Below are 27,166 nucleotides of genomic sequence, written 5' to 3'. Positions count from 1 at the left end.
TTTTTGGCTGAGCAGACTGAATACATATTTCAGATATCTATAAATCAGTAATTTCAATAAGAATAAAAACAACGTTCACTTCCAGACGGACACATTATGTGGACTCAACTTTAAGCTCCTGATATTTTTATGTTTAATTATTTAGCAGAAGCTTATACCCGAATGAACCTAATGTTAATGTTTTTGGTCTATAAGTACAACAAGGAATTTTTGAAAATGAAAATCTAGAAGAAACACACACCATTAATTTTTTTGTCTTATTGGTACAATAAATCAGTCAACTTGCTGTAACTGCAAACTATCACTGCATCATGCATTTGTACTGAAATCAAAGTCAACGGTATATTGTCATCTCTGCTATTTACCACACAGGCAGAGAAATGATGGCCATCTATTACTTGTTTTATGCAGATCAAAAGACAAGCAAACATTGTCTGTTAGTAATGCAAAAGACCTCACAAGGATTTATTCCTAACAACAAACTTACAGAAAAACATCTGTTGGTTAAATAAAAATTTAGTAGTCTTTAAATAGGTGAGCTAAATGAAACTAAAAGTAAAAAATCATTCAGCTTTTTCTGTCAGAACACATTTTACGTGTTAATTGTATAATTAGTGTTCTTAGGATGAATGAATAACTGATTCAAAAGCAGCAGTTTAGAAGAAAACCCTTTTTTCAACCCTGCAGCTGAAGAGTAGGAAACACTTCTCACATTCACAGCAAAACAGCATTTATTGAATATTGGAAAATAACATACAAAGGTTTGTCTAACAAACATTTAATAAACTTTGTTATACAAATGTTTTTACACATAATCATCATAATAATTTTTAAATGTTATGTTTAAATTTTTGCATAACTTGTTAAGAACAAATCCAGCTGTGCTTTAAGAACAGTGATGCCAGGAAAACATCATTAAAGTTAAATCAGTAATGTTATCTCAGATTATCTGGCTGCATGGATAAATACAAGTTAAATGATTTAATGTGCAGTATAGCAGCCGCATGTTAGGTGTATGTAGAGTAAAAGAGCTTTACCTATGCTCTTTTCATTTTTTACTTTGTAAGATTTCTCTTTTTTTGCCGCCTCTGTCCAGTGAGCATGTATGGTTTCTATATTTACCATTGAATAAATCTATAACACAATATTTTCTATATACATTTTCTCTGAATATGGCACATAAGATGGAAAACAACCCACAATCTTTTGAATGTGTTCCTTATGACAAGTTTCCTGATGGAAGGAAAAGCTAATTGCAATAAAGCAGCTAAAGGGTTGCATATAAATATAAATTATCAGTTGATTTCCGCAGCTCCTTGACATTCAGCAACTTTCATGCTACTTCTTCTTATGTCTAACTCGTGGCTCACACCAATGAGCTGCGAGGAACCAAACCAGAACACGTGGGATGACGACTACCTGGGACCACACCTGGAATTTAGTAGCTTAAGAATCAGATCGTTTGTTTTCAGAGCTCAGAGACCAAAAATAGACATAATCACAACACTGTTTATATCATTGCTCCAAAGCTGATATGATAAAAGTGTAGGCTGGTTTATACAAACTGCTAAATTAACTTAAAAAAATTATTGACATGAGATATTGAATTTCTTTCCCTATAAATTCTGCTTTTTCATAGTTTTCCTGATCACTTTTTTCTAGAATAAATCATTTAAGATGGTAACATATGAAGTGATAAAAATAACAAGAGAATGAACTTTGAGGAAAGGAGAAAAAAATCTACAGAGCTATTTAGCTTTAATTGTTGCAAAAAGGATAAACCCATAGATAGATTTAAGAGGTAACATGAGTTTTCAGCTTTTTCTTCTGTAAAACGGTTCACTGGTAATGATTCTTATCTTTAACCAGAACGTTTCAGGCTCATAACTTTTTGCAACTTTAGTTGTAGGTCCAAAGCTGAAACATTTTTCACCACAGAAAAAAACTTTCCAGTAGGAAAAAAACATTTATGAATTTTGTTTTTTCTTTAGAAAAAGTCAAACTTCATAAGCTGCTTCTTAACATTGTAAGTGTGAGGAAACACATTTTGTATTTACCATAAAATATATTAACTCTAAAAAGAACTCTACAGTAAGAAAATGCTCATCTATAAACAGTTTGTGTGACAAAAAATCCTCTGGCCTCTTCCAGCTCCAACAAAAACAACAGTTTGATAAAAGCTGCCCTCCTGGGAGCGGAATAACCCAGATTTGTGATGTTCTGTAAGTGCACAGGAACCCAACAGTAAATAATGACATTGGCCATTCCTGAACCCTGCAATATGTTCTCAATTACAGTTATTCACAACGCAGCCTTCTCCCACATCATGCCATCCATCATAAACCCTTGTTGTAGGTTACCACTTTGCAATCCGTTGCCATGGCGATCTCCGGCTCAAGGCAAGACACCTCAATCTGCCACAAAAGAAAAAGAAGTGTTGTTAAAGAAAAAGAATCAGCTCTACCCTTCAGTTCTCAGTCCTTTTTCATTAGAGAACAGAAGAGACAGAATAAGAGGTAGTGCGGGGTTGTGAGCGCTAAGTGGGGTAAAGCTAATGTGAACAGCTGCTGCCTGAGCCATCTGGCCTCTACAGCAGCACTGACTGTACCTGAGACATCTGAGGAAACAGGCTGATGGCCACAGGCAGGGAGAGGCCGAACGTAATCAGGCAAACAACGCTGTGGATGGGCAGCAACAACCGACGGTTCCTCTGCAGGAATCGCAGCCTGAAAAAGTCGGGACAGCGATGAAAGGCAACGTGAGCCTTCAGTGTGGATTGATCCTGCAATGCCTGCAGTTATTTTTGGATCATGTGCACGTTTAAGGGAGCTGTTTCACTTAGCTGGAGGGAGGAAAACTCAGAGAAGGCTGAATGAATCAGACTGCTGATTTTATGGGAATTAAAAATTAAAGTAATTTTTAAGTGTAGTTATGTGAAGTTAATTTGTAGCAAAACATATGTTAGCTATAATGCAGCCCAATTTTTATTTAGACCACAGTAAATCCAACTGAATCCCCTAGTAAACCAAGAACCCTCATTGGTTTCCTACAGGGGTGTAACGGTTCACGGGTTTGGGGGGGGGGGGGGGGGGGGGGGGGGGGGGTGGTTTGAACCGTTTCAGTTCGGCCTGTTTGGTTTGGTCCACTTGCGAACCGTTTCGGTTCATTTTTTCCGCTACATAATGAATTTTTATTTGCGTGATTTAAGTGCAGCAGATAAAAGTTCCTAGGCGAGTTTCCGCACAGACGCTATATTGAGTGACGCATGATGGCTGCATGCACCCGATCTCCATTTAAAAAATGTGATCTGCAAATTCTGATCAGCGTCTTTCAGAGCGGATCAAACCAGCTGGCTGTCACTGCTACTGTGGAGCCTGTAGAGATGCTGAACTGAGCGTCGCCCCTCCCTCCCTTCTCTCACACTGCAGGCACACAGCGGCAAAAATGTAAACACGTCTGATGAGCTTTCCCTTGTGACAACTGATGTAAAGTTTTCATCCTATGACAAATACAGCGCAGAGGAAGCTGGTTATTTAAAAAGAGTTTTAACCCTCTGGAGGCAGGCGTTGCAGATTTGCAACGTTACTCCACATACGTATTTCATGAGCATTTTTAACTCAGAAGTACCCCTGAAGGACTTAGTTGTTCGTCCTTTTATCAAAACTTATTTTGAGCCCGAGAGGGTTAAAGAAGAAACTCTGGGCGGTGTGAGGTGAGTTTTTAAGGCTCGCTACAGAAATAAAAACATGGAGCATCAACAGTCAAACTCAACACTTGTCTGTATGAGCGTGACACTCATAGCTGCGCAAATAACCTGGGAAATAATTAAAGACATCATGCTAGATCAGTAGCCTGTGATGACACCTGGTTCTGCTCACTATAGGAGCCGCTTTAGATATTAAATAAATATGATCACAACATGCCCTATAGGTTATAAAAATTGTACGTCGCTTTGGATAAAAGCGTCTGCGAAATGAATAAACATAAACATAAACATAATAATAATAATAATATACCAAAAATTAATATAACCAAACTCTTCAAAACACTGGACCGAACCAAATATGATTTTAGCGGACTGTTACACCCCTAGTATCCCAGTTTCTCGACAAAAATAAGATAAAAACTAGTTTGTGCACAAGTTAGGTTTACTCACATTTTTGCAGAGGCCTGTTTATCTTTTTTATGAAATAGACAAGTTGTTTCTTAAAGGTCTTCACCTTGAAGGTAATAGCTCTCAGAGCTAAAAACTTAAAACATGAAAGTGGTTTTAAGTTTTCTTCAACATTAGAGGACGTCATTTGTGGTTTGATGCACCTTTACCTAACTACATGCTGTTTTTTAATTTATTACTCATGGGTTCTTCTCAGTTTTTAATGAATGCCCGGAAAACACAAACAGACATCTTCTGGCAGGTTAGTCATGTGACAGAGTGCCATTTCCCTTTTTTACTAGGTACTTTATACCTGTCAAAATATGCAACTCACCTATATTTTTAACCACATTAGACATCAACATATTTATTAGTTCCTTTGTTATTCAACTATGTATTTACAGATCAACACTGGTAATTAAAAAAATAAAACACCATTGTGTTTTTGCACCCACCTTTCCAGGTAAGACATGATGATGGGAGGCAGGACAAAGATGGGCATTGGAAGGACCACCCGTGTCAAGGCTGTCTCCATTATTGCCTGAGAAGGATATGCACACACACGTAAACACTGATTTATATGATGCTGACTGGAATCAGCAGAGCAGATAATGACAGCTCATTTAAAAACCTCCCTGATAGGGCTGGGTGATATGGCCTAAAATTAATATAACTGTATTTTGAGGAGTTCACCTCAATAACGATAAATGTACGATAACTACAGCTATGCATAGAAAGAAAAATCTGTCCACTAGATGGGGCTGTCACATGTATTACTTGACTCACGTTGTCATGTGACTAGAGGTGGTACAGCTTAATTCCACACAATTCTTTCCATTTTTTATTACTAAATTTATTGACATGGGAAAATTATATTGGCTAGGGACAGAAATTTCAATAACAATAAATATTCTATTTATTGCCTAGCCCGACTCCCCAATTGAGAGGCCACTCACGTGTCTTGCAGCTATTTTGGAGGATCCCACCACATTGCTGTTGTTGTCCAGGACATCAATCCCTTCAGACAGCTCACTGTGTCTCATTAGACCCACGTTACAGATGTTAGCACTTGCTGAAAAGGAACAAAAGCTCAAACATTAATTACAGTTTAGAAAAAAAAATTATCAATTCAAGTTGTTTCTGTTTGTTTAGTTTTTTAAAAGGACTGTAGGAAGAACTATATTGTAAAATGTATTTATCTAAAGACACTGCAGCATGAACAACATATAACTTCAATAAGAAGAAACACATGATAAGTAGGTTGAGGCCGTTGAAAACCCACCTACAGCTGGGAAGGGAACAAATCTCTGAATGATCATTCTGGTGGCAGGACTCAGCTTGTTGGCCTTCTGAATCAGAACATTCAGACCCACCTATAGAGAAGCAAACCCTAAATATATCAATGCCAGTCGTACTCACCTGGGTTATATCAGCTAAAATAAAACACATTTTTAATCTTGCTAAACCATCATTTTTAATGGGAGGTACTCTAAACTGTGGCTTCACCAATGACATTAGAACATGCTTCAAAGAACTGAAGACTATAAACAATGATATAATGGATGTTTTAGTGATGAGATTTTAACCCTGATGAATTGCTCCCTTCAGACGGGGGTCTTTCCTGCTGCCTTTAAAGAGCAAGTAACGTCTAAATTAACTTTTTTTGCTGATGAACTGTATAAATGAGTGTCTAATAGTGTTTTAAATGTGTGTATTCATTATTTTAGCATTTTGGTGCATTTTCTTTAAAAATTCTGCCTAAATACCACAGTATAGCGCCACCTTCAGCTTAAAACATAGAATTTGAGTCATTTTGAATAAATTTTAGCTAATGGCTAAAGAGTAAGATACTACGTAAACCAGTAGAGTACTATGTAGCAGCTCTGTGTCAAAGTTATAAAAGCAACGAGAGTCTCGGCCACGCCTTGTGGCGAGTTGGGAGTTGGATTTGCAAGCGAGTGTAGGAGGTTAGCCGTAGTTCAGCATTAGCATATAGCATTAGCATATCCTAGTCTTTAGCATAGCTTTTTGTGTTATACATACTTATTTAGTGTTAGTTTGGCTGTTGGATATTGTAGTTTAGTTAGTGTTTGGCTGTTAGTGTAATTAGGAAAGTAGTTCAGGTTTAGTGCTCCATATCGTGTTAGTATGGTGAGAAGGTGTAGTGTAGTATGGTTGCGGTGGCTCTGTGGGGTTGCACTCCTTTCCGCTGGACTTAGAAATTAGGCGCCAGTGGTTGCGTGCAATCGGTGTCTGGAAAACATTCAGCTCCCGCCTGGTGCTGTAGTTTGCAACCAGCATTTTACCCGCGATTCTGCATGTCTCCGTTTGAAGAGGGAGGCTGTGCCCACCGTGGCTCTTCCGCGATTTAGATGCAGCCCACCGACTCTGCTCCCCCACCACGGCGGGCTCCAGTCTGAGGTGAGTAAGCTAAATAAAAATTTTAACATCTTCTAAGACAATTCCCTACCTAAATGCAAAGTTTAAGAGATGTGGTTCACTCCATTTAGCTAATATCAGCCTGCACTGCCTTCAGCCTAATTTGTCAAGTTCACAAAATGTGGAACGGGATGTAAGGTTAGAATCAGCGGCGAATCTGAACATATCTCGAAGCCCTGGCCGACAAAACGGTCCACATGGCTTGGAGAAAATTTGGGTTGTTTTTGTGTCAGTCGGTAATTCTGCAACAGTGACTAATGAAGCACTAGTTGACAGACAGCATTACAGCGTGAAATCCAGCTTGTGACCCGGTTCCATGAGGAATTCTGTTCAGGAGGTCGCATTTCAGGCTCTCCACATCATATGTGACTGACTTTTACGTTAGAATAACGATCACACACTAGGAATGTTATAAAGCGCCTATATGGTTCTTTTGTATATTATCTGACTTTATAAAATCCAACAACAAAGTGCTTCTATTTTTTTTTTTCAGGTTAAATCTACCCAAGACACTGGCTGTCAGAATGCACTTGTCCAGGCTGACGTGAAGCCTTACCCGTAGCAATGGTTACCTTCTAGTTTTAATTTGTTTTACAGATTATTGTTACACGTGATTTTATGCTCTTTTAAACATTTATAAATGTGCTACTTCTTTGTTTTTTACATAGCCACCCAGAATAGAGCTCACAGTCTCTGTGGGTCTGGTGACCCACAGAGACCATGACGGAAATTCATCTTCCAGAAAGTCCCAGAGCAGCGTCCACACCCCTGAAAAAACCAAGATGTGAGGTGTCTGCTGTTGATTCCAGCTTCCACCTCAGTGACAGTGCAAGCTCAGTGAACTGTTCAAGGTAAAAAAAAAATTAAAACATTTCAGAATTTTTAAGACATTAACAATTACATAAGTATGTGATTACATCATGACATCATGAAGGAGGCTACTGATTCTGGCCCTGACACTTGGTGGTGACGTGTGAGCTGATTCACCTGGTAAATAACTTTTACATTAAATATTTTGTTTTTGCTATCAAAAGTAAATTAACTAATAACCTTCATTATTGCAGGACACTCAGCAAAATATGGACTCTACACCATGAGGCAGGCACACGTTAATAACTCTATAAGAGCACATAAGGTGAGCAACACCACATATTATTGTTATTATTGTACACTGTCCTGGATTTGTTTTCTTTCTGCATCTCATCATTAGCCTGGCTGATCACCTGATAACTCCTGTCATCTGGTTGTGACAGCATGAGGATGTCCTCACACACCTGTAATCTATCAGCTCATCTGGCAGAATAGAGAGAGAAGAGACAACACCACATCTCCTGTTCCTGGAAAGCCTTCAGCCATCCTTCGATGACTGAGAACCTCCATCAGCTCTGTCTCCTGTCTGCCTACAATTATTATAATAAATATTGTGTTTGACAAGTTTTTTGTGCTGCCAAATATCTCATTTTGATTCCAGTTTTGATATTTTAATGGATATTTATAAATTACATTAATTTAATTATCACATTGTTGCATGTTTAACTAGCTCTATTGTGATTAATTAAACTAGCACCTCACTGTTAAAAGCTTGTTTTAATTTCAAGCATGTTTAAGTATTTATGAACATGAACAAAAACAGGAAATATATAAATTGAGATTTATTTAATTAATATAACAAATAAGGGGGAACGAGTCATTGAAAGGCACATTGTTCTGGAAGCTCCTGATCCTGACGACACCAGCAGAGGAGACCAGCTGCAGACACCAAAGGATCACCTGCAACCAAAAGAGCAGCTAGTATCAGTAAATAAATAATGAAATCAGGGCAGTTTTAGTGGGCTGAACACATTACAGAATAATTTTCTCATGGGGTAGTGTCATAACTTTCTATGCAGCAGACTAACTTGAGCCCAGGGCTCCTGGAGAGCTGCTATTCAGCACGTTTCAGTGGTTTTCCTGCTTTAACAGGTTAGATTAGCTGTTAAGCAGCTCAGCTATTTGTTGCTGATTAAAACCAGGTGTGTAGAAGCAGATAAACCTCTAAAACATGCTGAATACTAGCTCTCTAGGGCCGTGGAGCCAAACCCTGCAGCTAATCCAATGCTATGGCTAATGGCTACTTACCATTCAGAGCTGGTTCTGTTGGGTCGGTTCCGCTAGTTTCAGGCAATTCACAAGCTCAAAACAATAAGGCTCAGGTCCGCTTGTCTCCTCCAAATAGACTTGGTCCCTTTCTTCTCGAGTCTCTGGGTAAGGAGGGGGAGAAACGTCCTCCACTTCTAATGACTGCTCAGAGTGAAGTGAGCTAGCATCGTCTAGTTAGCCATCGTCATCATCACTGCCGCGGCTCCGCCCTCTCGGTCCTCCAGGCAACGCCTACTAATGTTACAGTTTTTAAAATTGATACGTGGGTGGAGTAAGACTCTGAGGGGGGCATTACCACGTCTTTAAAAGGGCGGTGGTGAGGCCCCTGTTGAAGAAGAGCAATTTAGATTTTAATGAATTAAACAATTATGAACCGGTATCCAACTTATCATTTTTAAGCAAAATTTTAGAAAAGTTGTTTTAAATCAACTAAATGATTTTATAAACACTAATAATGTCCTAGAGAAATTTCAGTCTGGTTTTAGGGTGAACCACAGCACCGAGACGGCTCTTCTGAAGATTTTAAATGATTTTAGAGTAAATTATGACAAACAGAAGTTGACAGTGTTGGTTCTACTGGATCTAAGTGCTGCCTTCAATACAGTAGACCACACTATTCTTTTAACTGTTTAAAACAGATCAGCCTCTCTGGTGCTGTACATAGATGGTTCACATCCTACCTCACATACAGGACTTTCATGGTGAGTTTGGAAACCTGTTCCTCTAGGGTCCATGGGATTACATGTGGTGTGCCCCAGGGTTCAATTTTAGGCCCAGTGCTTTTTAATCTTTATATGCTCCCTCTTGGCGGAGTCATCAGGAGACACGGGGTTAACTTTCAAAGTTATGCTGATGATACTCAGTTGTACATCTCCATGTCTCCTGATGACACACGGCCAATGGATGCACTTTTTAACTGTATTTTAGACATTGAATCCTGGATGGCAGAGAACTTTCTCCAGCTCAACCAGGACAAAACTGAAGTTTTAGCCATTGGTCCTGAGGCCCAGAGAGAGAAGCTTTTATCGAAATTACAATCTCTGTATTTTAATCCTTCTGAACAAGTGAAGAACCTGGGTGTGATTTTTGACTCTGAGCTGACTTTTATCCCACACATTAAAAAATCACAAAAATAGGTTTTTATCATCTAAAGAACATCGCCAGAGTCCGCCCCATTCTCTCTCGGGCCAATAAGGAGATGCTGATGCATGCTTTTATCACCAGTAGGATAGACTACTGCAATGCCCTGCTTTCTGGTCTTCCTAAAAAGAGCATCTCAGGATTACAACTTCTACAAAATTCGGCAGTACGTGTCCTGATGAAGACCAGGAGGCGGGAGCACATTACACCAGTTTTAGAATCATTGCATTGGCTCCCCGTATGTTTCAGGATCAATTTTAAGGTTCTTCTAATGGTTTTTAAGTGTCTTAACGGTCTTGGGCCTTCTTATCTCTCAGAACTGTTTTCACCATATGAACCCTCACGGCCTCTGCGCTCCTCTGGCAGGCGTCTCCTGGTCATCCCTAACGTCAGGACACACACTCACGGCGAGGCGTCCTTCCAGTGTTATGGCCCTCGCCTCTGGAACGAGCTGCCGGAGGACCTCAGGGCTGCAGAGAACGTTCATGTTTTTAAGTCCAGGCTCAAGACCCATCTTTTTAGGCTAGCTTTTATCAATATTTACTACAGTTTTATTTCTCGTTTTACATGATTATATTTTATTGCTTGCTTTGCATGTTTTGTATGATTATATTTTAGCACAGTTTAATTATTTAATATTATTATTTTACTGTCTATATGATTTTATTTATTACTTATTTTCTAACTTTTGTCCCTTATATTAGCTCTTTTGTTATATTTTTTACTCATTTTAATCCAGTTTCCTCTGTAGGGGCCCTCTGCCCCGGGAGCGGTGGTCGACTGTAGCTTCCTGGGCGCTCTATAGGTGGGGGTCTCTACTCCCCCTCCACTGAGCGCCCTGACTTAGTGTGGAAGACCTGATGCTGCCGGGGCAGACGGCTCCTCTGATGGCATTTCCTTGCCTTACCTTACTTGGCTCATCTGGACTCAGCCAAATATAATTTTTACTTGTGTGTGTGCTTGCATATGTCTGTTAATGTTTTTAACCTGATATGGGAATCTGGGGTCATTTTGTAAAGCACTTTGAGTAGCACTTTGTTTGAAAAGCGCTTTATAAATACATCTGATTGTTATGTTTTCACAGAAAAGCAAACACTCACTGCTATAGAAACAGCACTTGTCACTGCTCCAGCATAACCCTGAAGAAACTTGGATGCTGGTGTAGGCTGAGGGTAGAAAGAGTTTTAAGTTAAGAAGTTTAAATTTATAGCAAATAAAATAAGATTAGAACACAAGGATAAACTAATAAAAATGTCTTTGTGCAAGTTTTTACCTTGGTAGCATTACGGTTGGCATAGTTCACACAGGCATTATGACTCTGGTTCAACCACTGAGTAGAGGAGAGAGAGAGGAGAGAGAGAGGATTCCATAATTTTTTCTTTGTCACTGTTATGAAATATTATATATTTACTAAAACTATTAACTAGAAAGTATAATGAGCCATTAACCACAGATAAATATAAAAAGCATGTAAACATGTAATCAAACACAATGTGCCTGAACTGCTGTGACTTCTTAGAAATCAGAGCTTTTTTAAGATGGCAACAACACTAATGCATCTGAAAAGGTGATCTTTGAGTCTGCTAGTAAAGCACCTTGATTCAAAAAGATGTCACAGTGCCAGCAAACCCAACAATAATGTATAAATGTAATAAATTAGTCATCTGGTCTAATGGAAGTGACCAGTGGTGGCTGGTGAATTTTTTGGTGCATTTAAGCTCTGTTTTCAGATGCGATAACTACAAATCACCACTAGGTGATGCCAAATTACCAATCCTATGATAGAATCCACTTTTCTACTTCAACAACACACAGTTATGCTAAATAAAAAGGCTGAAAAAAAAGCTAGCACAAAGAATGCTGCACCCCAAGAAATACGTCACAAGATGATTCGGGTGTGGCAAAAGTGTGAGAGAACATTTTTAAACTACACTTAAATGTAAATTATACACAGCGCTTATAGTCTGTATGATGTATAGACCGTTTAGTTTATTTTTCATGTTTTTTTTTCTATTTTGTGAACCCTATCTTCATCATCTTCTTCCTGTGAGACTGGCGGGGCAGCACCCCAGCACCCCCTATGGACCACGAGAAGTGATATAGATAAAATTGCCCTGTGCTATTTACAATATTTTCTTAATTTGTGTTAATCTCACAAACATCTATATTCAGTATTTATTTCTTGCTCTAAAACATTTTCCTCTAAACTGGAAAAAGAAAAACTGGAGATAAATCTATAAAGTACTTACGTTTTCTACTTTTAAAAAGACTCCAAATATTTGACCAAAATTATGAAAAAGAAGAAACACAGAAAACTCTAAAAGTGTCACATGCTTTCAGTCACCACAGTGAAACATGTTCATCTCCAGTACCTGCCATATAATGGTGGACATCACAGTCTGATTAGGGAGAAGAAGACCAATGACCTAGATGAAACCAAGAATTAAGAGCTTATTTTGTGACAAAATAAGCTCCCAGTTTTATTTCATCTGTCCATGACCCTGTTCATGAAGATCTGTAATGCTGGGCACGTTTCAAGACATGCATGAATTAAATGTGGCGTCCATGTGAGACTTACAATCGGGGTTCCAAATGGTACATAACCTGCACAGTGAAAACATGGGTTTTAGTGTAAAAACAAATAAATAAACTAATAAATAAAACTGACAGATGAAAAAATTTGCTGGTTTCACAAAGATCTTCATCTGAGAACACACCTGACATTCGAAATGGCATGAAGATCTTCTCTCCTGTGTCGGGGTGAATGATGGCCTGCAGCAGAGAGCAGGAAAGCTTCTTCATGCTGTCTGCAGCTCAGACTGTTGAATGGATGATCAACCTGAACCAACTTATGACTCACTTACCTGTTTGATCTTCTGAGCTTCCCATAACTAAACAAGAAAACAGTGAGTTAGTTAAGAAGAAATATGGGTAACTCTTACTTTTAAGAAGCTGACATTTTTCTTCTTCCTGGAGTTGTGAGTTATTGTTTAATGTTGATTTAGTAATTGTTTGGTAACCTAGAATCCAGACCGTCAGTTTGCCGAGAAAAAATTATTTTGCTCTGCATTGGTCTAGCCACGCTCCACGGGAACCTCTGCAGCCCCAATCAGTCTGATTTTGGTCCAATCACAGCACTCGGTTTGCTGTTATATTAATATTATTACTATTAGTGCGAATGAGCAAAACTAAGATGGTGGCAGCTGGTTTGAAACGGCTTTGACATCAACTTTGGACTATTTAGACTTTTCTTTGAGTCAAGAGCAGACAGAAGTACTTAAGTCTTTTATTTAGGAAAATTATGTATTTGCATCTTCTTCAACAGTGTGTGGCGGACCGCCCTGGTGACTGACATCCGTAGCGGTGAGTACATCACGTTTAGAGTTATCCAATAGCACGCGGAGACTGTTTGAAAGGGAATCGTAGATCCCACCCCATGACTGAAAGTCATCAATGGTTATGGCCATCCTATATTTTCACATATATAGGATGACTTACCAAGCTAAACGTTTGGCGTTGCTAGAGCTGAGTGTGCTCATTTTATAATAACAGATCAGTCTTTTTTTTATTTATTGATTTATTTTTCTTATCAAAACCAATTTTAAATTTACAGTAATATTTAATACTTTACTACTTCTCCCCCTACTGGTTGAAGGCAGATTTACAACAGTCATAAACAACCCTGCTGTTGCTTGCCCCAGATTTGCAGAAAACGATGACTACAGACAAGGTGTTTTGCATGTTTTTATGAATTTATGATTATTGGCAGGTCAGAAACAAAAAATAGGACTTTGCTTGTCTTTTTAGATAGGTTATAACTGCAAAAGTGAACTGACAAAGCAACAATAACTAGTTTGATTAACACAATTCCTTCAGCTTAAATGAGTGTAAGTTACAATGTTGTACACTCTGGTTTTAACTCTTTATTTCAAAAACTTCTTCTTCTTCTTCTTATGCTTTTTGTTGATGCTAACTGAAGCTAACTGCTAGACTTTATGTGAGCTACCAGCACAGTAAAGCAGGTAGAGTCCTTCCACTAGTGCCAACCCAACAACAATGTTGTTTAGTGCAGTTTCTCATCAGCAGAGGACTGCAGAGTGCTGTCCGGTGTGAAGCTACTCAAGTTTCTGGTTCAACAACCACTAAAACCAGTTTGAAAACAATTCTGTAAAGCATTAAAACTCTAGTTTTGTTTTAATTTGCATTGTTTTAACATTGGCAAGCACTCACTTGCTGATCAGTTGTTCCGGGTGGAAGGGTGCCGTGTTTGTAGTCATCAAGAAGTTTGATGCATTCCTGCAGTTTTTCCTGCAAAACAAACAAACAAGAAAAAAATCACAAATTCTTGTTTTTGCATTTGGGTGGAAATAACTGAAGCTATTCAACAGCAGTGAAGATGAACAAATATTAGCATTTATAACGAGAATTTCACTGTTATCATGATATCTATTAAAAGCTGAAAATACAACGCCTGACCAATGTCAAATTGTCATGAAGTAATTGTGAACATTTCCAAAGTCTGAATGTTCAGATCCAGCTGCAAAACCTCCAACAGTCTTGTTTCACATTGTTTACATTCCTTTGAGCAATGAGCCAGCTGACTGATAACGAAAACAAAGTAAATGTTAGATAACTAAATACCTACAACACGATGTAGACACCAGTCAATGAAGCACAATTACAATGAGTTTTACCTGTGAAACAAACAGGGTGCTGGGGTCAATGATTTCTACAAAATGTCTCAGACGACCAAGGAATGAACTCTGGAACAGACAGTAAGACAGAGTTAAATATTATTTAAAGTTAACTCAAAAATCCATAGCAATAGTACGCTAAAGGTTTTCCTGATTCAGCATTGGCTTCCTCCTGTGTTACCACATAAAAGGTTTGTGATAACGCTGTAGGTTTCAACTACCTACATACACAAATTAGTTATACAGAAAATTCTTTTTTACATCCCTTTAAATTATGTTTACTACCCATTAGCACATTTATGCTATGAACATTCTGCATATTTACAAGGACTCAAAAAAGAAAACCTGAAACTAGCATACTGCTCGAAATGTAGCTTTGTGGAAAACTGAAAAAAATGTTTCTCCTAAACAGTCACAAAAATATTTAGTACCGTATTTTCTGGACTATAAGTTGCTACTTTTCCCTCGCTTTGAACCATGTGGCTTATAATGAGGTGCGGCTTTAGTCAACCAGAAAGGATGGACGCTGGAAAGTCTAATGAAGGAATGGTTAAAGGAGTGCTACGGAAAGCACCCAGGAGGATTTTTTTCACAGTAAAACGGTGCTGCTTGTTTTCCCAGCTTCACCCCGGGATGATGACAGCAACACGGACAGCGACACTGACATCGCCACAGAAAAGGTATGTGACGAAGCTCTTCTGAGGCTGTTCAACTCCGACACTGAAGAAGATGACTTCAGTGGTGTCAGTGCGCAGGAGGACGATGAATAAACCAATCAATAACTTTTCTGTTTTGTTTGATACTGATCAGTTCAGTTACGTTCAGTTAAACTACGTTTTCAATTCAGTAGATATCTGTGGCTTTTAGCCCGGTGCGGCTTATATTGAGATGCGCTCTATGGTCTGGAAATTACGGTAATGTGTAAAATACAAGTCAAATAAAAACATGATCAGAACACATAAAAACACTAAAAATAGAATCCTGGAAATTATTTGTACGGAAAAAGGGAAAAAACCTAAGTGGAGAACACAGATTTTTTAAACATATTTCAGGACAGATAGGACAGAAAAACAGTCAAATAAAAAAAATTAACAAAGTGTTTGAAAAGGAAAATGTAGGTAGATTTATTCCACTACATCATCTATAAGCATTTAGTTTTTATATATTATTTAGACCACCTTCAAAACACAGTCACACACCTACGGTCATTTCAAGGCATTTTGGGGGATAAAGGCCCCTAAAGACCCACCCCATCTCACAAGGCTCCCCCGGAAGTCTCTGTGTGATCCGTACCTTGAGTAAGTTGATAAGTAAATACGTGCATTTGACTGTAATATTGAGTTGTTAGTAATTTAAATAGTTAGCTTGAAATATGTTTAGAGCAGACTATTTTCCTTAATTCACTGTTAGCATTGTTAGCTTTTAGCCTTCTTCACCTGATGTTAGAGTAAAACGAAAAGGCCGTGGATTCTTAGGGATACAAGAAATAACTTCTGGGTCGCTCCTTTACCGTTTATCACTTTTTCCATAATGATGGTGCTTTTTACCAGATAGAATCAAATTATAAATGCCTGTGCAGCAGCGCTCACTGGAGCAGACTGGACAACCCCATGGATTTTGATTGGCTCTATAACCAGGAAGTATGGAGGCAGGACAGATTGTAAATAAATACTACGTCCACTGTGATTGACATCTGTACTGATGCATTTTTAACGAGCTTGCCCCACCAATTACATCACTCTCACAGAGTAAAATTTAGTTTTAAACTTTTGCTGCAGCACCAAGCTCCCACAATGTGGCTCAAAAATTGAAGCAATCCCGGAAGTACCAAAAATTGCAGTTCCACCCTCATCTGCTGGGGGCTGGTGTCAGAAGCGAGCAAATCCTCATTGACTCCCATGTTAAAAATACCAATTTCACAGCAAAAATAAACATGTTTACAGCCTGGTACCAAAACATATTTTTGGTTTAAATTATCTAGTTTACACTCATGACAACTCTGAGGGGGGTGAATTTTTTTCTTACTCTTCTGTTTAAGTGTATTAAAAGCCTAAAATTCTGTATAATTAATGAGCATCCGACCCACGTGACCGCCACGTCAGACCCACGTGACCACAGAGCTAGCTCCGTGGAAAGGCCTCAGTAAAGCATCGGTCTGGCCTGGAAACTGTTCCAGGATTTTGAGTCTCTGTGTTTGTTAGGGCTGTAGCGAAGCCTCGACGACGTTGACGGCTCGATTCTAAAAATGTGTCGACGTCAGATCCTGAAGTCGACGCACCGCGCCCACTTGTTGCATCCCCAGGAGTTTGTAAATAGAGGAGGAATCTGCCTGTTTTTCCTCTAGTTCGCCCTCTTCTCCGCCTTCACTAACATCTCCGCCAAATACCGAAGAACCGGAACAATGTCCGTCCGCTACTAGATTCCTTTCCTGTTTTGGCTGCCTTCGTCTCCCGGCAACGGACAACAACTTCCGGGATTAGATGCGCTGCTTCGTGTCTACCGCAGATGTAGAAAATCACCGGGAGCGTTTCTCCCTTCATAAAGGAGCTTCTTTCGGACATGAGGAGAGCTGTTTTGGTGGTAGCAGTCTCTCCTCCGTGCTGGTCTGTTTGCTGCTAGGTGTTTTTGGTATATTTAAACTTGGTAACTTGAACTTAACGTTGGTAAAGCTACTGTTAGCATTTTCGCTAACAGCTTCTTGCGTTTGGATAAGCTGTTACGTTTTGGTTTAGAGTTCATCTTTTTTGTGGTGTAGATCTCCCTTTTATTACATTTAGAGTGTTGTGGGTTTTCAGTTTAGTTTAAAATATCACCTTGAGTTTGGTTTAACTGCCCAGTTTAGAGTTTGGATCCCTACTTATTTGTACTTTGTTTTAATTCCCCACAGGCAGAATTAGTTTTATTATTCCCAACCTGTGGATGGAAAGATTTATGATTTTTGTTGTTGTAAATAAACCTGATCATCATTTTAACTTTTAAATCCCGTTATTGTCCCTTCCTTTTTGCACACGAGCCAAACTCCCCAGGAAGAGTCGTAACACCACTCCCCTCCCGCACATAAGTGACCAAAACAAAGCAGCATGGAGACACTCCATCTTCTACCACCTCTCAGGCAGCAGCCTGCACTCCCAAGTTCTACACGTCACCAGAACATAACCAACCGCAACACAATAAAAGCAGTGTTATACAAAATGGAAGGCCCATAGTGTTTATTCTCTTACAGTAAGAATTTATCAATTTTTTTGAGGAATTTATTTGAAATTTTCTGGTTTTTGTTAATTGTGCAATAGAAAAATAATCATTAGATTAATTTTCTAAATAGTCATTAGAATAGTCGACTATTCGATAAAATAATCGTCAGAATAATCGTTTTAAAAATAATCGTTAACCCCCAGCCCTAGTGTTTGTGCATTCTTTTTTGGATATTATTTGTGCAATTGTTGGACAAAATGACTTGCTGTGGCATTAATTGGACAAATATATGGAGCTAGGATTGGGACAATATTCAGCGTAACTTGTACCAAGTTTTGTAACTTCGAACATGTTTCATCACATGTAACTTTGGATTCGTAACTTGTAACTTTAGTTTTCTAACTTGTAATTCTCAATTTGTACTTGTATTTCTTGTTTTGTAACAGGAACATTGTATTTTGTACATGTATTTTTTTATTTTGTAAAATCAAACTTTTATTTTGTACATTTACTACTCATTTTGTAACATCAAACATTCATTCAGAAACATGAAACTTTCGTTTTGTAACTAGCAGACTTCCAAATTGAAAAAAATCAAGGTACAAGTTTGAAATCAAAACTCTCAAAACACACATTTCATTCTACAGGTACAAACCTCAAATCTACAGTTACGGATCATTTTGTCTCAATTCTAGCGTCAGTGGGAGGAACTTGGGTGGAACCAATGAGAGCACGAGTCTTAGCTACCAATCACGTTTCTCGAATTCCTGTCCAATCATTGGGAGAGGAGGGCAGTGTTCTGTCAGAGCTGTAGAGAGAGTTACGACACGGAATGCAGGAGTCACGTGGTTCATGTAGCTTCGAATAGTTCCAAACAGCCCCCGCTGCTGCATTGACTGCAGTTCATTTTCGGTGTTTCGGAAGGATTTTCTCCGGTAAGTTGATGAAATGTCATCATTTTGTTGCATTGTGAAGCGTTAGCTAACCGCTTCATACCAAAATAAGCCAACGATGATATTTGATGTTGCTAGTTTTAGCTAGATAACCTTTAATGAGCTAACTGTGTGCAGCTTGTTGGTTGTGAGCAGGAGGATGAGCTGTAGACGGGTTTCTTTCAGTTTGTTTGATTCTACGTTTTAAAAATATTCCCCACAGTTTGAAATAGTTTATAAACTTTTTACATTATTTGTTTTATTTGGGATTTTTTGTACAATACGTTGCTGGTTGCTGTATCAACACGAACATGCATCAGAAATGGAAGCGCAAATGGAGAGACCATGAATAATAAAGAAAATGTGATTGTGAAGACAAGTAATTATTTAATATTTTTCAGTTAATAACACTGACTACAACAAGCTGCTGAAGCATGAGACAAACAGGATAACGAACGTAAGAAGATATGTTCTGTTTTGTGGACTCAAGTAATAAGAATAAAATTAAGATATTTCAAGAACAGAAGTCGAACAATAACTTTTAAAAATTAGACATTTTCCATAAAACTGCTCATTTCCACTTGCTTTATAATATTAGCATTTGCAATTTTGTTATTATGGAATGACAAGAAATAAGAATTAACAATAACACAACTATCAATAAACAAATGTCAAAGAGTTACTAAAACAAAAATCTTATTTAACCATTAAAGGTTAAACTGTGTTGTGTGTCCATCTTCATGTTTTCATAGTGGCTGAGTGGAGAGCTGACCGGGAACAACGGTGGTGGCAAATCCCAGTTGGGTCTGTGATGGAGTGATGCACGCCTGGAGTGATTGCCATCTCATCCACAGTAAGCACACACTCTCTTTCCATCTCTGTCAGATTTTTAACCTTCAAACTGAGCATGTCACACACCTCTCCCAACACACCTGGTTCCAGTTAATGGGCTGCATTTGTCTTTGCAGGGTTCTAACATCAGGCAGAGGGATACTCGTGTCCTGAAGAAACCTGTAGCCTGTTGAACCCACTGAAAAACAGAGCTGTACAGCCTTTTTGATTGTCTATTTACTCCATTTAATGCCTCTTGTGTTTTTCATGCCTTTTTGATTTTCTGTTTCCTCCCTTAGGTTTTCCAGCTGGGTTCCCTGGTTGCATAGCATGTTCCTTTCTCCTCCTGGCCCTGACGCCGGCTCCTCATGGCTTCCTGGGATGTCCCCCTCTCCTGATACCATCTCATGCCCCCCCTCACTTTCCCTCATCTCATTTGCCTTACTGCTGCTGCTGCTTTCCTCATTCTCTGAAATTATAATGGCACTGTTAGAATAAAGAATCATTTTTCAGTTAAATAAATACAAATGTCTAATATTTCAAAAGATTTGTACCACAGTTTACTTGAGTACAATATGTGTGGTCACTGGTCAGTGGATCAACATGCAGAGGTTCTGCTGTACTTCTCACTGCGGGGTCCTTCCTCCTCCTTGGTTCAGGGTGATGAACAAACACAGCATCAGCCCTGAGTCTCACCTTGCCTTGCCTAAGCTTAGTACACTGTCCCTCCTCTACATGTGCATGTAGAGTGGTGTATTAGTTTATTTGCTGCCACATTTAACAGTTTAATTGCAGCCTTGTGCAGTTGAGAGCAGAACATGTAGAGCCTTGATAGAAAACATTATAGAGTGCACGTTAAACTCACGGCACACAGCTTTTTATTATTGTGATCTCTGCTCATGGTGAGGTTGCTCCTGCTGACTTGAGACAACCATTTTCTTCTCTCTGCGTTTTTGGGGAAGCCATAATTCTGATTCCTCCCTCAGACCGATTGCTATGTGCAGCGCAGCCAACCATGTAAGATATTCAACCTATAAAGGGCTTGTTAAAATACTATTTTTGTACATATAGAAATATTTAACTAAACCACAAATGTAGATTTGTAAAATTACATTTTAAAATTTTATCCAACCCTAAAATTAGTCATTTCAAATTTTAACCCACGGACACATTTTATTTTAATAATAATCAAAATAAAGTTATTCAAAAGAGTTTCATTAGGTCTTAAGTACATTGCTCATAATTAATGATTCAGCTTATTTGTGCATATGTAATGACTTAACATAATATTGGTAAAATGCTTTATTAAAAACGCTATTAAACATGTTGTACAAGTTTGGTGTTCATTTTTTCACAGTTAAAACTTTTTATCTACTGTGATGAACCACACAGTTTTACTGAAAATTTCTTTGTAATTAGTTGCTACAGAAGCCAGATAAACTGGGTTATTGATGCATGTACAGTCTTCACATAAAAATATAAAGTAATGATTGTAAAATGTATTCTACTGAACATAATAGATCATCATTCAATGCATAAACAGCTACATATTTTCTTCAAGGTAAGCTGGAGCAGAATTCTAGCTTTCAATAAACCACTTTAAAATGGATATTACAACTCGAGTTTAGGGCTTCTTGTAGGACTTAAAGTTATTAAATATGCTTATATTAGAGCAGAGTGTTGCATTACTACATCAAATGTATTGCTATAATATATTATAGTAATGCATGTGGTCTAAATGTGTTCTACAGTGTGTTAAGACTGTCGTGTTCCTGTAATGTAGAACAGTCACGGGCGTTTGTCTTCCTACAAATGCTCGGAAAAATGTAAATAGGCTACTTTGTGAAGGAGTTAGGACATATTATATAATATAAAATATAATATATAATATAATTCAATAATTACCACAAATCGCCAGGGGAAATGTGATTATATTAAATTTTTGTGATTTGTCCCACCATACGCCATTCAAACTGACTTACGGCGCAGTGGGATGTTTGGAACTGAGAGCTCCATGAACCACGTGACCGCGAGTCGGCGAGTTCAAAGAGTCTCTCTCTACAGCTCTGACAGAACCCTGCCCTCCTCTCCCAATGATTGGACAGGAATTCGAGAAACGTGATTGGTAGCTAAGACTCGTGCTCTCATTGGTTCCACCCAAGTTCCTCCCACTGATGCTAGAATCCAGACAAAAAGATCTGTAACACTGTAGATTTGAGGTTTGTACCTGTAGAATGAAATGTGTGTTTTGAGAGTTTTGATTTCAAACTTGTACCTTGATTTTTTTCAATTTGGAAGTCTGCTAGTTACAAAACGAAAGTTTCATGTTTCTGAATGAATGTTTGATGTTACAAAATGAGTAGTAAATGTAAAAAATAAAAGTTTGATTTTACAAAATAAAAAATACATGTACAAAATACAATGTTCCTGTTACAAAACAAGAAATACAAGTACGAATTGAGAATTACAAGTTAGAAAACTAAAGTTACAAGTTACAAATCCAAAGTTACATGTGATGAAACATGTTCGAAGTTACAAAACTTGGTACAAGTTACGTTGAATATTGTCCCAATCCTAGCTCCATATTAATAGAGCATCCAAGGAGTCTCCACTTCATTTTTTTGGTAAGTAAAATTATATTTATGTATTTTAGGTCACTGCCAAGCTGAGCTTAGATTTTAACATCTACTGTTTAACCATGAAATTTAAATGTAATAGGGTAAAACCCAGTGCATTTAACATAATGCTGCACTTTAGAAAATGGGTTGAAATATAGCATGTTGGTGGAGCTGGGTTCCGACTATCGGCTTGTGGAGCTCTCGGGAGACCGATGTTTTCCACCCGTTCTCCCCTCCCCGCAGCTCGGCGCATCTCTGTCTGGTCGCGGCTTCTGTCTGCTGCGCGGGTAGCCGGCTTGTGGAGCTCTGGGATGGAAACCTTTCCACCTGGTTATCCCCAGCGGCAGCTCTGCGCATCTCAGATTGCAGCTGCGCTTGTCTGCTGTGCGGCTGCCGGCTTGTGGAGCTCTCGGAGACCTCTGTGTTCTACCCGGTTTTACCCAGCGGTCAGCCCGGCGTATCTCTGACTCAGAAGCTCTGGTGTTGTGCACAGTTAACTCCAGTTGTAGCTAAGTTGTTACCTCCGTTAGCTTAGCTCCCATCTCTGCGTTAACTTTGGATTAGCTTCAGGTTAGCTTGTAGCTAGTTCGACCGGGTGTCGTCAGTCGATCCCAGCCTTACAGCCCCACCCTCAGCTCCACCTCTCTTCCCTTTTGTGGAATTGTCTGGGCTTGACGGAACCTGTGACACTGTCAAAATGGCGGTGGTGGCCACCTCCAATTTCTCCTCAAAAACGTGTTATTGGAGCCTATGGAAACCCATTGTCCAATATTTATTTATATGTCGATGTGCTGCACACATGCAGGCAAAGGAGGCATGATACAACATACAAGGTCTCTGTTGGCTGCAAAGTATGAGCGACAGATAATCAACTGGTATGATTGGCTCTAAAATAAGTAGATCGAAAATCAGACAATCCCGTTTTTTTTTTAAACGGAAATCAGCCGATTTTAATTGGTGGCCAATCAACTGGAACATCTCTAGTGATTACGTTTAATAATTTCTAAAATAAAATAAAAAAAGCATACACATTTCCTGAACGGAGGAAATTTGCTGGATTGCTGCTTAAAGAGATGTTGCACCCCTAAGCGAAATTGTCTGTTGACATGTTCCCCAGAGTTAGATAAGTTGGAAAAAGCATTTTGTAATCAACTGACATTCTCCTAATCTGGCAGTAGTCTGTTAGCTTAGCACAATATAAGTGAATGGTAACAGTTAGCATTTAGTGTGAAAAAGCCATGAAAATTACTCAGTGATAATTCTATGTTAAAGGTGAACTGGCAACCGACTAAATTCCACCTAGGGGTGGAATATCCCTTTAAGTGAGGCTTCAAGCTGCTGGTCAGACATCCTGATGGTGTTTTCTACACTGTGCATGCCAATTGCTGAGCTTTCATGCCAACAGTCTGAATAGGCTGAGTTGTAATTCATGCCAAGAGTCTCTTTGGCAAACTGGTTGTGCAAAAACAACTCACTGGTTTGAGATGTTTATCAGTTATAAAGAGCAGAAAATTCTGTCCCCATTGTAATTATCTCAGTAGCATCAGATCATAATTGACATGACTGGAAAATACCTTTAGACCTTTCAAAGAGTGTGTCCCCAGCTCTGGGGTGTCCATCACTGCCATGCCATTTCCTCAATGTGTCTCCGTTTCCTGACAAGCCATATGTGCTGCTCTGTCAGAGTGCAGGAGTGAGAGGAGCCGTGTGAGGAGCCGGTGTTCTGACTATCCGTGCTTCCTCGTCAAATTTTCCTACCAACGCACATTTCAACAGCTGATTCAGTCTGTCCATGTTAACTGAAAATCGGTGGGTGCTGTTAATTAATTTTATGAAAAAAAGTGGATAGTGTAAGAAACAGTTTAGTCATTTCGTAAAAATTAACCCCAGTTGCTAAAAACATTTGAATATTCTCAGAACAATGACGATTTACCAAGCACTTTCACCCATGTCGAGAAAGTGATTCATCAAAAGGGAGATTTGTAAGACGTTAGCTCTTACCATCCTATTTCTCTACCTAAATCCTTTATTAGACAAATTAATCCACATAGAACAAACATGCTTTCCCCACCAATACCTATATAGTTATTTGTTTGAATGTATAATTTGAGATTGTTATACAACTATGATAAATTTATTATATGTTTAATATAAAACTTTTGGATATTAATTTGGGACTCTTTCAGAATGACTGTAAACAATGGGAGACATTTCTTGTTTACAGTATAACAACAATATTTTAGAAGCCATTCACAAGCTAACTGTCAGGTAAACATACAGCAAGCAGTAATTTCATAAAACAACTCAAAGAAATACTTACTGTGACCTTCGACGAGTTGAAAGTAACTAGATAAGTGACGAGATTAAAAGTAAACTTCCACAGGTAGAGCGTCTGAACTTGTAAACAGCCTGTGACGCAATAATTGGCCTGTGCATGTGCATTTCCCCCAAAGTAGCACATTTCGACAGGGAGCACGGATAGTCGGAACACCGGCTTTAATTATGCATGAGTTTCAGCTCCACAGAGAGTACACAACTAGGCCTGCAAAGATGGAATCCGGCACCGAGGGCAGGAATACTGAGCGAGATTTGTGCTGATTGAAGGAGTGACCTAAATTTATCTTTAATGAAACAAGCTGTGAGGTTCTGCAGCATCTTTAAACAGCTGGGATGAACTGCAGTTTTATCTGGGCCAGTTTGGAGATGCAACAAGGAAATCTTAAACAAAACCATACCAGTGTTAAGTCTGCCTGTTGGGAATTGTGGGAACAAAGAAGCATCCCGTGTCAGGAGTGTTTGGGAATAAATTATGTAGGTTCACTGGCACAGAAATGTAAATATACCCCATCCCTTCAACCTAAGACCCAGTCGATGTTTTATTTTTTTTCTCAAGGCTGTTTTTCTTTGTCTTTGCACGTGATCTGTGTCTAGCAGAAATAACACCAACACCATCTAAGCTTGTTTTCATATTTTCCTAATAATCTTGCAGCCGTTTGTGGTTTTTCTGGGTGATGTTGATGATTTTTATTCTTTGTGCTCATTCTATTGGACATGTGAGCAGGTCTGTACCAGTTAGTTTTGTTTAGCTGATGGTTTAAATTGTACTGTTGTGATCTTGTTACAATGCAACATATTTTAACTTTTTTAACTATTGGTTTGTAATGCCTTTTGGCTGATTTGCATCCACCTACGTCAACTTAGTGGTGCTTGTTCATTTAAAAAAATGGTTTGAAATGTTTTTAATCTAGATTCTTTCTTCAGTCTTCATGAAATACTTATTTTCGTGCTTTTTATATTACAGAAAGGGTTTGTGGTCCACAAAGTAACCATGACCACTGATCTGTTTTAGAAAGGGATAACTTGGACAAAATCTCAGCTCATCTATGAGGTGCCAATCATAAAGTTATATAATGACAAATCCATAGCTACATTTTGCAAAACTTTGCATTTAATTGGCTACATTTAGCGTCTAACAAAAAAAAAGCTAACCCCTTTGAAAAGTCTGTTTTTAGACATGTTTGTTTAGAAAATAATATTATGTGTAAAGGTTTCAACCTACATCTAAATCACATTATTAAAGATGGACATTTATAATCAGATCTATGTAAAGGTAAATCCAAATAATGAAAGCTAAATATAATTGTAGCCTTTTAAACCTTTTTTTTAACTAACTTAGAATTATAATGGAAGCAAACTGCCAAAATAAAACAAGGGTGAAGAGCCCTTATATAACATCTCTGAGACCCTTTAATGGTAAGATTGTGAAACTCTGTTGATCATTGATCCATATTCCTGTCTGGAGTTTTCCAGCACATTGATGAATGATCAGTGGTTAAACAGACCCACATAGTCTTACCATCAAAGGGAATCTGACATGTCAGATAGACGATCTTCAGCCTGATTTAGGTTTTAGTAGGCTACTTCCTGTTTACAGTGGCATGCGAGTTATTTTTGTTTAGAACATAGAATCATTAAACTGACCCTTTTTTACATTTAGATTGCTTTTAAGATGTTATTATTCAGAGTTAAATGTGGCTTGTGGTTCATTTACTGTTGAACCTCTATACATAAAAGATTAAAGTTATTCATTAATTTTGCATCTTATTCAGAAGTTTATTTAAATGTTTAATAATAGTGTTTTTTTTACCGTGGTATTAAAAACTACATATAAAACCATAGCTTATGGGCTTATTTATTCAAATATATTGACTTTTCTCCATGCATCACAATCAGGTAAATCATTTCCTCGTTGCTGCAGCTTTAATGAGAGGCACTGAACCCAGTAGTGCTAATTTAAATGCAAGTGACAGTTAATGTAAAGGTCACTTTACCTGACTGACCAGTGCAAATGGGTTTTAGAGGGAAATGTGCACGCAAATTCCTCTCACGCCAGCGTGGACATGGCGCTGTCTGCAGAAACTAAACTGAAGTTAAATATTGCATCAACGTGCAAAATGTTACATAAATGTGAACGTGCTGAATGTGTCAGAAGCGAGACTAACGTCTCTAATTTACCGAACCGCCGCAGCAAAAGTACAAAGTGATCTAATCACTGTCAGAAGTTTCTGATCACCTGCAAGTTCACGGAAACAAAAGGATGAGTGGTGATCAGATGTGGAGTCGCTACAAACCAGCAGCAGCATCCGGAGCAGGGCGGAGGATCGGGGACTGGGCTGTTTTCACCCGAAAGCCTTTAAAAACAACAAGTAACCGGACGGTTGGTCATAACCGACCTACCTGATCGAACCGAGGTCTGCCGAGCTGGAAAACAGGACCTGCCACAGACTCCGCCATCATACCAAACTCTTTATTTATTCATGAACTGAATCGGAGGGTTAAGAGCGAACTAACTAGTCGAGCTGTGTGGCTTCCGCTAAGCATGTCGGGAGCTGTAGTTTATCCGCTTGCCTTCGCAGTGGCAAAGTTGATGCGCGTGACTACACATCCCAAATGATCGATCAGCTGAAAGGCGTTGCATAACTGTTCGGATTGATCTTGTGAGAGATAACAGCTGAGGTTGGGCTGAAA

At 38.6% G+C, this 27,166-nt stretch overlaps 1 protein-coding gene across 3 annotated transcripts; it reads right to left on the bottom strand.

Moving 5' to 3' along the window:
• Positions 1–2,110: 2,110 nt before the first annotated feature.
• sfxn5b (sideroflexin 5b) lies at positions 2,111–27,166 on the bottom strand. 3 transcript variants are annotated; one of them, XM_015949732.3, is made up of 14 exons: positions 26,876–27,166; positions 14,566–14,634; positions 14,102–14,179; positions 12,736–12,762; positions 12,589–12,643; positions 12,450–12,475; positions 12,244–12,297; positions 11,145–11,201; positions 10,972–11,037; positions 5,436–5,526; positions 5,110–5,225; positions 4,609–4,694; positions 2,609–2,726; positions 2,111–2,414 (listed from the first exon to the last, which is right to left on the bottom strand). In XM_015949732.3, exons 1-14 carry the CDS (start codon positions 26,933–26,935, stop codon positions 2,337–2,339), a joined length of 981 nt encoding a protein of 326 aa, XP_015805218.3. In that variant the 5' UTR covers positions 26,936–27,166; the 3' UTR covers positions 2,111–2,336. The 3 variants fall into 3 exon arrangements, with proteins under 3 accessions (XP_015805218.3, XP_015805210.1, XP_054595225.1); XM_015949724.3 differs by lacking the exon at positions 26,876–27,166 and adding an exon at positions 24,459–24,653; XM_054739250.2 differs by lacking the exons at positions 12,244–12,297; positions 26,876–27,166 and adding an exon at positions 24,459–24,658.

Source organism: Nothobranchius furzeri, chromosome 1, assembly GCF_043380555.1.
Source record: "Nothobranchius furzeri strain GRZ-AD chromosome 1, NfurGRZ-RIMD1, whole genome shotgun sequence".
Classification (NCBI taxonomy): domain Eukaryota; kingdom Metazoa; phylum Chordata; class Actinopteri; order Cyprinodontiformes; family Nothobranchiidae; genus Nothobranchius; species Nothobranchius furzeri.
This window is presented reverse-complemented; position numbering and strand designations above follow the sequence as displayed.